General features: G+C 33.6%; 1 protein-coding gene across 4 annotated transcripts in view; it reads left to right on the forward strand.

Moving 5' to 3' along the window:
• The window catches only part of sli (slit guidance ligand), an 833,494-nt gene that overhangs the window by 293,034 nt on the left and 524,718 nt on the right, over positions 1 to 15,742 (forward strand). For all 4 annotated transcript variants that reach the window (XM_081762100.1, XM_081762119.1, XM_081762110.1 and 1 more), the window contains exon 3: positions 2,240 to 2,311. In XM_081762100.1, coding sequence (XP_081618226.1) covers positions 2,240 to 2,311 — 72 coding nt within the window. The remainder of the gene's footprint in view (positions 1 to 2,239; positions 2,312 to 15,742) is intronic.

Here is a 15,742-nt window from a genome sequence, read left to right on the forward strand (position 1 = left end):
TAAACATTAGTTTGAGACATAAGCAAGTAAATGATGAGAAGGTCCGTTAGTTAGGTGGCGAATGCATGGTGTATTTATTGTAAAGATTTGGTAAAAAAAAAAAAAAATCAATGAAGGATGTTTTTTTTTCGCAATTGGAAAACTACGAATAGCTTTCTCTCTCTCTATACCCTGTCATGAGTCTTGCGTCTTGGCATTGTTGACAGTAATTATCTGCGTCATAAAGTGGCTGTAATATAGTGATTGGAGTTATATATCAGCGTGAGTAGGCTCTAACCTGCCTTCGAATGAACAAACTGGTTATATAGAAAGACATTCTCAAAAAACAAAATCCATCCAATATTCTTTTTCAGCCTTTCGCCTTATACAACCCGCAATACCTTGAAATGGTGCGGGTAGTATACAATTCTCCTTATGTAAGGTTACAAAATTTGAATACTTTTTTTTTCAGTGAACCGACAGCGAAATTTACTATTCTTTAATTCGATGAGATAGAACTAAAGAATAGAAGAATAAGTTAAAATCTTGAGGGGATATTCTTGATTTTCCTCCAGTTTCTTTCTTGCTTCAAGCAAGAAGCTTAGAAAATTTGTTCTGACGTACAGTATACGTGTAGTGGACTTAGACTATGCAAGATTCAATGATAAGTAAGATCACTATTAAAATTATTTCAGTTTTATTATTTATTAACTAGCTTCCAATACACCAAAAGTCAATTTTTATGCTGAAACATTAGCTACAAGGAAAAGGAAAATATGGAATTCTCTCAGTATAAATATATATATATATATATATATATATATATATATATATATATATATATATATATATATATATATATATATATATATATATATATATATATATATATATTTATACTATATATATATATATAGTATATATATATACTATATATATATACTATATATATATATATATATATATATTTATATATATATATATATTATAAATATATATATAAATATATATATATATATATATTTATATAAATATATATATATATATTTATATATATATATATTTTGAAGACACCATCCCAGTATCACCTGGTAAGACAGGAAAATCCGGGGAAAATTCCAGTCATGATGGATAATCTTAGAATTTCATGTTCACAAAGCAAGAACGATAGTCACTCATTTACGCTCATAATAATAATAATAATAGTAATATGATAATATAAAATAATAATAAATTTTGAGCTGAACGTGCATAGTCAAGACTTAACATCGGTAGTTTGATGCAAATGTAAGTTGTGAGACTAGTGTATATGTTTAAAGATATTACAAAACAGATACGTTCTCTTCGTAGTCACAAAGGAGCATCATTCACTAGCTGTATACTTTAAAAGTTAGATGTATATCTCAGAGAGAGAGAACATTTATTATTCCACCGTACAATATTCACCAAAGATGCAACACTGAGCAAATTAGAAAGAGTTTTGCCACTCTCAGCTAATCAGTATTGGTTATGATGGAGTATTATCAGGAGAGACCGGATTTTAGGCATTAAATACCTAGAAAATTGGCACTTAGAATTTTAAAAATAGGCACTAAAACGTAACTCGAAATAATGAAGATAAATACTCAATACAATTAAAAAATAAATTCAAATCATAAATAATGTTCATAGAAAAATATACCTGTTTAACTTCTTTTACTGTATATATAAAAACGAAGCTTGAAGTGCATTCATGCAGATCTATATATTTTTATGTTATATATTATCTATATATATTATATATATTATATAATTATATATTTTCCCAATGAAGTCTTATTTTGAAGAAAATGCATAGAATATGCATCATTAGACACCAAAGCAATTATGTATTTAGGCATTAAGGGGTAAAATAGGCAAAATAAAATAGGCTTAAATTGAAACTATAACCTTCCGTATAAACTTTAAAATGTTTATATCTTTAATATTAAAGAGTTTTGATCATATTTTTAATATTAAAGAGTAGGCACTTTGCCTAGCATTCGGTCTCTAATTATCAGTAATATTGGAATATAATATAGGTCTAGTAGTAGAACCTTTCTTCGTATTCAAAGGCTTAACAAGATAAATTCCTGCTACTGATCAACACTAGGACCACTAACACCCACCCTTACTTTTTCTATAGTAAATAAGAGTAGCAATTTGAAATCGTAATGTTAGTTAATTTTGAATCTAAAAAATATATATATATATTTATTTTATTTTTTGTCTTTAATTGCAGGCAAATTATGGATAACCAAATTCACACAATTGAACGGGGAGCTTTTCGGGATCTCATATCTTTGGAAAGATTGTAAGTATAGATGAATTGTCTGTTATCTTATCTACCTACCTATTTGTCTTGTTAATTATTTACGTCACTATCCTTGTTTTACTTAGTCTAGCTTCAGTGGTAGACAATAATAGATCTACGTTTATTGTTTTCATTCTTTTAAGAAACCATGCCAAAAATATGAGACGCGTAATGTATCGACTTGAAGAAATAAATTTCAGTAAGTTCTTTCCTGCAAGTTAAACAATTGTACGTAATACAACATTGCAAACTCTGAATAATAATAACTTGTAATTGTATGATATTACGCAATACTAACGTGTAATTATATTTGCTATAAAACATATTCGTAATTCTTTTATAACCACATTCATACAATAAGGATAAGCTATTATTGCCACATTCAAACTTCAGAAAGTCCTAAGAAATATACCGTTTGTTTGATCACGTTTTCAGTGGCTCATATTTTAAAATTTCGGGAGGTATATTCGAAAATTTATTAATTAAGTGTTGGGTTAGGAAGTTTATATGTATAAAATAGCAATGATGTCACAGACAAGCGATACCCAGCTTCAAACACGCATGCTATCACTGGCATGTTCAAAGTCGGGATCGTGGGTGAAGTAGGAAACAATACTTTTCAAAAGTTTTACTGGTACGTTCAACACTACGCACCTGGCGTACTGCGGATTGCCCCTCCCACGTCATAAACCATGATAACGTTCTTTACCATCAAGAAGCATAAAAAAATATTTTATATTACAATCTAAATGTGTAGTATTCTTTAATTTTTCTATATTAAATAAATATCAAATATACAATGATGTGTGAATGGATATCCATAATCTGACACCTGTTAAGTCAAGGTCTCAACATATTCTTGTACAATTTTCAAAAACAAAGCGAAGAATAGAGTACAACTACTTTTCTCTTTAAATAGATCGAGTAAAACCAGACAATCTGCTAATAATTCAAAATACTTCTAAACCAAATGATGAATGAGTTAAGTAATTTCGTTTCTCATGTCGAAACTATGCTATCATTTACAAGCACTTATACAAGCATTATGTAATTTCTTTTCCATAGTTCAAAAATGGAGAGCGAAAGTGCGGTTTTAAATTTGTATTTATTGTTCCAGAAGCATTACCGCTAGGTAAAGAAAGCATACATGTATATATTATATATTAATGTTCGAGCTGAGACATTTCATTACCTCATTTTCTTTATCCAGTCATTTTTCATTTTTTTAAAAGAAAATTTAAGCAGTAAATTATATTTTTTTTTCCTTTATTGTAATGTTTATAAGTCAGAGCAAAACACGGCCAATGGAGTTTCCGCATGTTGCCCATTTCTTTGTAACGTATCAGGAATAAGTGATACCGGATGTACTGGCAGAAATATAAAAGTATAATTGGATTTTAACGCTACTTTTAGCACCAAGACTATATGAGATGCAGACCTACAGCTTATTGTAGGATTCGAACCATGTAAGTTTCTACCGGGAGTCAAATTCGAGTCTCTCACGTCGAAACTATGCTATCATTTACAAGCAGTTATACAAGCCCTTGGTACTTTCAATGCTTATATTGTCACAATTGCAAGAAAATTTTAATATATTTTTTTTATAATGTCACAATTGCCTTTCTAACCAATTACTTCCTAATGAACAATTATATTTCAAAGAATCTGAGCACTTTATTTCATGACATTTCGTAGAAACCAGATTGCTAAAAATTACTCGTCCGTTTGTCATTCCAGCTTGTTTATTTCTAGTTTTAGTTTTCTTTCTTTCTCTTACACACGCTCATTCTGAACAATAACATCTTGCTTCCCTTTCTTTTAGAAACTTTACAGAAAGAAACAGCTCATTTATAGGCGAGATGCTTCTTGAATTTATTGGTGGGATCAGTGTTCTAAATCCCATAAAAGCTCCTTCTAAAGCCGTGTATTATCCACTACTAAGCTTGGGTTCAGTGCTTGCCTTTTGGTGCTTCAAACATTCAGCGAGGCAAGAATGCTGATACCAGTATAACATCTTCCTCTTTGGTGCCGACATTTAATTTCTTTCTTTTTTTTTCTATATATATATATATATATATATATATATATATATATATATATATATATATATATATATATATATATATATATATACAATATTATGTTACTCTGTTATTTGACATTCAAAACACTTTCGTCTCTCGCTTTTAATCGTTGAGTTTAGTATTCGAAAAATAATCCGGACGGGAGGGGAAAAAATAGAGCGAAAAGAAGATGAGAACTTAAATCGATTCCGGTTTTACGAAGGGAAGAAAAGATTCCTGGTGGAAGGGAACTTTTTTCTGTGTAGAGAAGAACAGAATCTCCCTTTCCTTCCTTATACGGAGTCAGTTTCTCTCGTGGCGAAGTTAATCGTCCGGAAATCGTATTGGCCTTCCTACCTCTTCCCTTGATTACAGGGCGCTTTTCGGTTCCTTGATTTGGGTGGGGAGAATCTTTTTAGCATGTACAAGTGGTCGGGAGGCTTTCGTAGGTTACATACTAACCACTATTACTAGCCTTTAACAAGCAGTGGGTCCAAGTAAGAGGTAAAATGTAAAAACTCTTGCGTTTGTTTGTGATCTGCAGATATACTGGAAGAGTGAAAATTTTTGATGAGCATCTCAAGACAAGGTATTTAGGTGTCTTGATGTCTTCCTTTTAATTTGATTAGGAGAATTTTCTTAACAATATAGCAACATGTTTTACTTCAACTTTTTTGCTGCTGTTGCTACTACTACTATTACTACTACTGGCGTGGGAGACCCGGGTTCGATTCCCGGCGGGAGCTCATGTGGTTCGGATTCCACGTTAATCAGTAGGTCCACGTCTCATATAGCCTCGCTGCTGAACGGGACGCTAAACTAAAATCAACAACAACAACAACAACAACAACTACTACTACTACTACTACTACTAATACTACTACTACTACTACTACTACTACTACTACTACTACTACTACTACTAATAATAATAATAATAATAATAATAATAATAATAATGCCAATTTCACTTTCCAACCTGCAAAAGCTATGGTGATTGGAACGAAGGGGTCGGTGTGAAATATAGAAGTGGGACAGGAGAAAATAGAACAGATGACTAGTTTCCGATACCTAGATAGTATTATTAGTAGTGATATAAAATGTGAACGTGAAATAAAAGCAAGGATAGGAATGGTGAAAGAAGCCTGTAGGAGGAAGAAAATCGTATTTTGTGGGACCTTGAATAAAGAGTTACGAAAATAACACATAAAATGCTTTGTGTGGAGTATTGTACTGTAGGTGCAGGAACATGGACATTACGCAAACAATGATGAAAAACTACTGGGAGCTTTCGAAATATGGGTGTGGAGAAGAATGGAGAGAATTAGCTAGGTCGAACAGAAAACGAATGAGAAGGTGTTAGAAATGTGGGTAAAAAAGAACAATTTTAAAAGAAAAGGAAGAAAAATAGTTGGTTTATTGGCTAAGAAGGAACTGTATCATGAGGAATGTGCTAGAAGGTATGGAGGCAGGAAAGGGAGGGAGGGGTGTAGGAGATTAAAATTAATGAACTATATCAAAACAGAGAAATCGTACGTGAAGACGAAGAGATTAGTGGAAGACCGTAGAGCATGGAAGCCTCTCAGTTGCAGCAAATGACCTGCCAATAATGACAGAATACCTATGATGATGATCTTAATGCTCACTGCCAATGTAGCTCAACGTATGCATACTTTCTTCGTATTCTCTGCATTTCTTTCAGAATTTACTATTTGTACGCATTTTAGTAATTAAACTTCAAATAAATGTTTTGAAAAAGCAGAATTACAAGTATCGCGTGTATCATTCTGAGGAGTATGTATGTCACTGTTAGGATTATGTGTATCTCAGTTAGATGATAAACAACAATAAATACATTCTAAAAGATAAAACGAAGTTTTCTTTTATATACAGGGCATAAATAAGTATTTTTCCCATCAGAATAATAAAAAAAAAACTATTGATTTTTTATTGGCAACGAGCAGCATACTTTTCAGCGCTTGTTTTCTGGGATATTTTCAATAATTTCGAATGATAACTTTATTTGAAACGTCAGTTTGTTGAACTAGATATGATGCATCGATTGCTCTACATACATGTCTTACCTCTAGACAATATTTTCGTTTAGTTAAGCAGAAAGTTTATGAGTTAATTGTAATTAGTAATTTTATTCTATATGTTATTAACCGTGTACTATGTGTTAATTATCTTGCTAGAACTATAATGAAGAGTTTAATGGGGATATATTTCAGTATCAGTTTCACTTTAATAAGTGGCATGGTTCTCGTAAGAGTAGAGTAAGGAGCCTAAAGTGGAATATTATTTTGCTTTTTGAGCACTGTACTGAAAATACAAGGAGGAAAAAGTAATTATGCCAAATGCCAACATAAATTAGGACTATTGTTGTCTTAAACCATATATTCAATTTGGAAATACAACAAACGTTAAAATCAATAACTGTAAAAAAAAAAAAAAAAAAAAACATTGTGAAATAGCGAGCGTGAAGACATAGCGCTCGCCAAGTGTGAACTGTGTGATATAATTCAATTCCTCCTGACAAAAGAGTATAAATAATACATCTATAATTCATCGCCGAACGAGTAATGATTACTAGGGAACTTTATAAGTAATATCTGTGTGCTTAACTGCTGCAAAAAGTTTAAAGGAGTTACCAACGTACATGACGAGAATAGCTAAATGTGGAAATCTGTGGCCGCAGACGTTTTCGATGAACACGTGAATCATGTGATTCATGGAAGGTGTAAATTATGACTTCTGAAGTGTCTGATCTTGGAATTTCAGGGAACTCAGCAATCATCAGTTAAAAAAAAAAATGTAGTTCACACTTGGCGGGCGCTCGGATTTCACTTGCTCTCTACAATTAGTTAACAGCAGAGTACGTTTACCCATGTTAAGGATGAGCGACGTCCAATGAACATCCCGTTTCGTCATACCTTGCTGTTCTTCTGCGTTGGTTTAATGGAAGTTGAAAAATATAGGAGTCGTATGTGTCCTAAGAAAGATCTTCCCTATATTAATGTGTAGAAGTGTATGGAGAAATGTTTATGCATTCAAAGAGGTCCGTTTTAAACATGTTCTTTATGCAATGCATATCGACATGGTACTACTTACAGTGCACATAATCTTTCCGAACATTCTTGAATATTCTAAATGTTAGATTACTTCCTAAAAAGAACGATTGTCTGAGTCATTGTAAAAACAATGAATATTAAAATCAAACGTGACATTGATTCTCAACTAACTTTAATCCGCGAGCCTTTACGTGGATTAAATCTTCAGTCGTTTCATGCAATTTCATTCATCGCGTGGTAAGTACTTTCTTTACATAGCTTTAGTTTTTTCAAGGCAACATAAAATAAAAGAATTTTTATATATTTATTTCCCTTTTTTTGAAAGAAAAGAGGCAAACGCAAGTCCTAAAACATGAAAGAAATGAAGAGAACATGTGAAACACACAGACTTTTTTTAAAGGTTATTCGACATGCACTCAAACATAATTGATCACTTAAACTGACCTCTTTGTTTTCTTGACGGAAAAAAAATAAAATAAAAAGAAAGCATTGAAAAGGTGTTTTCAAGTTTAAAGAAAGTTCAAGGTAATGAGTATGTAGCATGTATTACAACACAAAGATCAATATTTCATTTCAAACACGATCAGTCAAAAGTGTGTGCAGGCTATGCATGGAGGAAAGGCATTGGAATGTGTCACACAATGAATATTTACGGTTGCATGAATTATAAAGAATAATAATATTGTATGGGAAGACAAAACTCCTATTTAATTATTGTATTTAGACAAGTGTGAAGTGAATTTCAGCAAAAGTTTAATTTTCAAATAGAAATGAAATAATTCACTTTAACGTTCCACGATGATGGTCTTTAGGCTAAGGGAGATGGAGTATTAAGAAAAGTTAATGATGACCGAAAAAATGGTGGAATGAGAATGTGGAAGGAAACGGTAGTACCCCGAGAAAACCCAGGACACGATGTTGTTCACCATACACTTACCTGGCCGAAGGTCGAACCAGGGTTTGCACGCACCAGAGGTAAGTGCTTTATCACTGAGTAATCGTACCCTCCAAGTTTAGAACCTAGCATAAGTAAATTAAAATTGTAAACTATAATTTATTATTTTATTGATAAATCATATTCCCCGACATGCAGGGGCGGATCCAGGGGGCGATCGGGGCGATCGCTCCCTCCAGAAGTGGAAACTTTCTTATTTTATATATATAAATAAAACCCATCCCAAAGTTTGGAGCCCTTAAAAGTAGCAGTATGACAACCCCCCCCCAGAAGTCGGTTCTGGATCCGCCCCTGCCGACATGCGGGAGAATATGTTTCTGTGGTAGTATTTTTGCTAGAGCATTGTTGCCAGAATGAGCTGTTTTTAATGTGATTTTCCAGAATACGTAAGAAAAAACGGTTTACTACTGGCAACGCTGCAAAACAACACACACTCCTCGTTCCATCTAATAAATAGTTATGCATACTGAAATCTACACCAAGAATTACCACGATTAGTTCTTATTTTCCTCTTATCATGATTGCTTGCAAGTTTCTTGAGTTACACTTCTGGTCATTTAAACAATTACTAAAATTAAACATTACGGATTGTGTCATCGGGTTTCTTCTCAAAATATTGCGTGGACATCGCTAAATTTTAGTACAAAAATCAAGTCTCTATTATTCTTGCTTCAAAAGATATACATGATTGAAGTTTCAGTTGCAGGGCTTTACGGACACACTGTATTTCTGGAAGAAATTAACGTTTATAGAGAAAATCATGATTATCTCCTTTACATTCAATATCTCAGTGCGGCTGAGGCACCCACATAGTACAGATATGCCTAGGATGTTCAAGGGACGTCCATCCTAGATATCGGAATATTCACGGCACGTCCGTCGAACATTCTGTGAAAATTCATATATCCTGGAAACGAGACATACTTTAGGAGTTCCTTGGGGTTCCTAGGGAAACCTCAGTGACATTTCCATTATCCTTAAAATATCAATTACGAATCTGAATGTCGAGAACAATCATGAGACCTGTGAGACGACCAAAGGACGTCAATAACTCTGCATAAAACCCAATATTAAACATTGCCGTCAACGCAGGAAATTCTGGCATGAGTTCCTGTGCTTTGGGCCTCATGGTAAACTGTAGGTTTACATCTCATATAACCTCGATGCTGACGTGGAACTCCAAATCAACTGACTAACAGACGAGATAAATCCTACAGTTAAAACAGGGGTGTTTTCAATAATCTGTTGAACGCCGTCTGGCATTGGATCTGTCGAAAGTGTATGAATGACATCCGTTCATCAAGCAATATGAAATCTCTCCGAGAAGCTGCTGGCGCAAACAGATCTTCTGTAGTCTGGTTATAAAGCACAATAAAGCCTGGTTATAAAAAAAACTGAGCCGCCAAGAATAATAAAAATCACGCATTTGACTTACGTTAGAATGTCGCCCCTTCTCTGCCGAATGGCTAACAAGCGTTCTTTTTATGCTCGTAGTTCCAGATTTGATTCTTGGAAGGGAGTATTTTGGATTAACATTTGGATTTGGTTTGGGGGTATTCCTGGAAAGTAAACAGTAAGTTTCACCTCGTATAGTCTTCCTGCTGAGAAGAGCGTTCGATTCCAATAAATCAGTCAATAAGTTGATCACTATGGTTAGAGATTATAATTAGAGCTTATAGTAATTGTAGTATCGAATGTACTAATTAATTTTGAAATTCTCTCACGTTGGTCCCCATTTAAACTTTTCACTCGTCTAATTTTATTATTAGTAATACATTCGGTGACGTTCACATTTTATGAAAATCCATTTTATGTAAACTTTTTTCACCTAAGTAAAGAACAAACTTCAAGTCACCAGCTGGCATGACACATAGTCACATTGTAATTACCTCCAAATAGCGAACGTGACATATTTACACGTCTCGGAAGTAAGATAACAACCGCCGATGGTCATACTAAAAGAAAATAGTTTGGATTGTAAAAATGTTACGAAAGCCCAGATTGGTTAGCAATTGGTACGATAATCCATAATTTAATGAAATAAAGAATTTGGATTTAATAGAAAACGTTTCATAATGTATGTTGCCGTATGAAATTACATTGAACTTTTCTTTACTCCAATCTCCATACTGTTTACAGACCAGTTGCATGCAACCATTACTCTTACGGCTTCCATTGCTATGGAATCTTGTTTACTGCTGTTTCTCTTTCAGCCAGACGTCGTGCTTAATTTCCAGTTTTAACAGCTTCGACGACGACGCTACTAGAAAATACAATTACAGACAAACAATCACCCCGTGCATGCACGCAATCTACTTCTTCTCCCTTTCTCTCCCCTCCCTTTACATTCAGTTGGCAGTGGCTTCAATTATCCAACTCTAGCTTCATTGTCCTCCTCTATTTGTGTCCAAGCATTCCACGCTGTCCACACTAATTCTCTATTTCTTTCTATTCATTCAAAAGAGGGGGACAGACAGTCAACGCAATGGCTATGTTTTCCATCTCGCGTTGATTACCAATTTACTATCTGCGTAGAAATAATCGGTTTAATGCCCTTACTCATCAAACTTTCTTTATCCAACAACGCCAGGAGTAAGTGGTCGTGAAATGTGGTATACTGTTGTAATTGTTGAACATACAGTTATTTGACAAAGTAATAAACATTGTTGTGGTGAGGTCTTGGCGTGCTACTCCAATGTAAATAATTCTATGGTTTAAGATTAGGAACGGTGGCGGCACATGGAAATTAGTAAAATGTCCGTGTGTACAATATTTCCTCCACAGTTTTGCTTACCTGTTTGCCTGTATGTAATGCATTGCCTTCTTTGTCTTCATTTTAATCTTTTTCCAAGTGCAATATTGTGTGGTCACAAAAATTCTTTCGTGTGAGAACACTTTGTACGTGTGTTGAAGATATGTTTGTTCTTCCATTAAATTATATCCTAAAGGTGCAAGAGTAATGCTGCCTTTTCATCTCATTTTTCGACCATATCATTCTTCGGTGGGGACACTCGGTCGGAAAAGTGTAAACAGCCTTTTCATGCCAGCCATCCTGAATGAAGTTTTCCTGGGTTTTCCTAATTCACAACAGGCAAATGCCGGAGTGGTACCTAATTTATAGGTCCCAGACTGCTTCCTTCCTTCCCTTTCCCCGGATAGTGTACTCGACGAGGAACGCCATCTCTCATACGTGACGGGCTAAATGGCCAAAGATCCCGAAAGCCCAGAAATCTAAATCCTAAATCCCATATCATTCTTCTACTTCAATTGCTTTCCTAGTGTATAAAATCTAAATCCTTTTCGTGTTCCAAAATGTTTTCCAAAGATTCCCAATCACTTTTCTGGATATAAATAACACTTTACATATGAGGGGGTGAGCGCAACAGTGGTTTAACCCTCATTTTTAAAAATGGAGTAAAATCAAGTTTAACTTAAACACATGTTTTTTAATTATTTTTTTTACAATATTTATATGTAGAATGTATGATATATTCAATCACTTGTGGTTGCTTTAGGTATATTGTGCAAACAGCACATGTGTTTAACTTTAACTTGATTTTTCTCCATTTTTAAAAATGTGGGTTAGACCACTGTTGCGCTCACCCCCTCATATTGTTTCCATTGTTACTACATCCTCATCCTTCATTGAAATGAACATTCCATACTTGGATTGTGCATACAATAGAACTAGTTACTTCTGGAGGTGTTACGTTATTATAACGCCACTAAATCAACATTCCATCAATAAATAATGTTTGATTTATATATTTCACATAATTTCCAGGGAGATGTTCGTAATTCAATGAATAAGACCTTTGATATTCCATCTATGTTTATGTTATTTGACTGACCTCCATCCGTGTTTGTTTTTGACTGACTTCCATTCGTGTTTATTTTATTTGACTGACTTCCATACATGTTTGTTTTATTTGACTCACTGCCATCCGTGTTAATGTTATTTGACTGACTTTCATCCGTGTTTATTTTATTTGACTGGCTGCCATCCGTGTGTTTTATTTGACTGACTGCCATCCGTGTTTGTTTTACTTGATTGACTTCCATCTGTGTTTATTTAATTAACTGAATTCCAACCATGTTTATGTTATTTGACTGATTTCCATCTGCGTTTATTTTATTTGACTGATTTCCATCCTTGTTTATGTTATTTGACTGACTTCCATCTGCGTTTATTTTATTTGACTGACTTTCATCCATGTTTGTTTTTTGAGTGACTTCCATCCGTCTTTGTTTTATTTGACTGACTTTCATTCGTTTTTATGGTAATTGACTGACTTCCATCCGTATTTATTTTATTTGACTGACTTCCATCCGTGTTTACTTTATTTGACTGACTTCGATCCGTATTTATTTTATTTGACTGACTTCCATCCGTGTTTATTTATTTAACTGAATTCCATCCGTGTTTATTTTATTTGACTGATTTCCATCCGTGTTTATTTGACCGACGTCCATCCATATTTATTTTATTTGACTGACTTCCATCCGTGTTTATGTTATTTGACTGACTTCCATCCATGTTTATTTTGTTTGACTGCGCACTGATTGTGATTACGTTCGGAGTTCTACTGATTCGGGGAACTGTTACACATTTATTATGACACAATTTTAATTATTACATTGTTATAATTTTATATTTCAACATTTAAGAATATTGAATAACAAATTACATGAATTTTGACAGCAATAATATCGTATAATATTCCGAAAGCTATGTATTAAGTATTGTTACAAATTAGTTTGATTTAAATTTATATTAATTGTTTTCTTTTTATTTCCGTTCTCTTATTTATGACAAAATGCCTAAAAGTAGCAAGAAGCCGAATTCAAACAGAATTTCGGAAGAGAAACAGAAATTTGCATTCACACTATTTATTCAAATACCTCGAATGAAGTACTGTAATTTGTTTGTTGAATAAATAATTAATAAAGACAAGTCACATGCCACTTTTAAAAAAATCAGGCAAATACTATGATCCATGACAGATGAAGAAATGCCCCCAGGTATTTTTGCTCAATCCCATTTGAATGTGGCCTAACAAGTTGGACAAACGGGATACATACAATATTAAGGTTAATTAAATCAACAAGAGAAACCAATATTAACGAAACATGCAATAGTAGAAAAGTATAAAATTTTGTTTGAAAATGCATCGATGATAACGGAAATAAAAGATTATTAAGAGAAGCAATAAAAATAATATTACGATTGATTGATTGAGGTTTAATGGGATCGTCACCAAATAAAATTACGAGATAACATGATGTATAGTAAAGGAGGTTTGAAATTGAGTGAAATTTGGAATATATTAGTACCATAATAGAACGAAAGCAGTTATAATATTAAGAAAACGGTTAATATAAATTTGGATCAAACTGTAATTTGTAACAACATTTAATTGTTAAATATTAAAATATAACATTATAATAACGTAACAGTTAAAATTATATAAATTATTGAAACACCCCCAATATTAACACTGAATAAAGACAAGCCTTCTATCTTAACATCCAATAAAATGCTGAATCGGTAGTTTGTAAAACAATGAAGTGTGATAAGTAATAAGCATTTCGTATTTTCACTATTACGTTCTTAGTAGGTATGATTTTGAACAAATGATTATATGGGCGCCACGGTGGCTCAGTGATAGAGCGTTCACCTCTGGTGCATGGGGCCTTGGTTCAATACCGACTCGCGCCAAGTGAGTTTTGTAATGGACAAACACTGTGAGCATGGGTTTTCTCGAGGTTCTCTCGTCTCCTCCCACTTTCTTCATTCCACTATTTCATTCATTTCTCATCATCACCGTCACCTTTAGCCTAGTCGAGATTACCGTGGAGCATAAAACTTAAAAATTTCATTTTATTTTCATACAATATTTTCCTTACACATGTCAGTGACCTAGAATCGAACTTTGATTATATTCAACCTGTCGTTTACGTGTTGACATAATTAGTTTGGTGTTATATAATAAAAAAAATTCGAATTGATGTCGGAGCTGCATAGAGAATTTCCCGAAACTCACTGAGTCGTGTGTAGGTATTCATATCAAAAATCTAAATGGATTTTTATTGTTTGAAATGGAGTGACTTAGGGAAGTAAGAAACCAGATAAGAATTTCCAAGAGTCCTGAGAGATTTTTTTTGCCGAAAACCACCCCCTTTTTCCCCTTCTTCCAAATTCAGAATTTCTTTCCCTTATTTTTTATTTTATTCCCTCCCCTCTCTCTACTCTCACTTTATTCCCTTATCGTGCTCCCCTCCCTTGTTCTCTCCATTATTTATCGATTAAGCCTCGGAGGCCGCGTGGAATGAAATGGTATTTTCCCGGGGAAAAAACCGAGGGCGAGGGGGAATTTTTGTTGAGTAGGGAAGCAGAATAAGAAGGTATATTATTACTCTACTCTGTAGGTCTCAGTGTTTCTACGATTTCTGCCTCACATTCTTATAGGCTTTTTTTTTATGTCCCCAGCCTTTATATTTGGTCTTCCTTCTTTATACGCATTTCTGTCTCCTGTCTCCTGCAGTGTTACCATTAACCTTTAGCAAAAAGAAAGGGAAGAACCCTCGCAGGTTGTTTGAACATCAAAACACATCGAAGCGTGTGTTACCGCAAAAATACTCTTTCACGTTTCCGTGTGTTTCATGATACACAAAAACTTAATACATGATACGGTTAATACATTTTTATTCTATATTAGAGCTTCTCAACCTGGGGGCTTGAATCTCCGGGGGAGTCGCGAGAGGAATACATGAGGTCGCGAAGGGAGGTGAAAAAAAAATTAAATGTAATTAGGATATAGTAGTGGAAAAATATTTTTTCAAATTTATGTCGAAATTCTTATTTTGATAGACCTAATTTTTTTTATTGCCATACGTGTTGTCAACTACAGTTTATTACAAACTTCTGTACAATCAAAACCAAGTTTCTTTAATCAAAAAGCTTATTACAAATCGGAAATTACTTATGAAGGCTATGACAAGATATGATAAAAGGGGATTCGTGATACGAAATAAATTGGGAAAGCCTGCTCTGTACAATTACATAAAACAAAGAAAGATAAAAGAAACTGAAATTTATCAAATACAACGTCTATCCAAAAACCATCTGAGAGAGCATAAAACTACTAACTTGGGTGCTTTAACTCCTATCAGCTTCAAACGAATGGCGACTCGCGAGAGAGTTTTCTTTCTGAAGTTTGTACTAACATTTTTTAAATATTTTTTTAATTTTATTTATTTATTTATTTTTACCGGTGTGATTCCCTCATAAGCTATTAGTGTTTCTAAGTAGGCCCATGCAGCTTACACGTACTGAATCCAA

Source organism: Thermobia domestica, chromosome 1, assembly GCF_964235325.1.
Source record: "Thermobia domestica chromosome 1, izTheDome1.hap1.1, whole genome shotgun sequence".
Lineage (NCBI taxonomy): Eukaryota > Metazoa > Arthropoda > Insecta > Zygentoma > Lepismatidae > Thermobia > Thermobia domestica.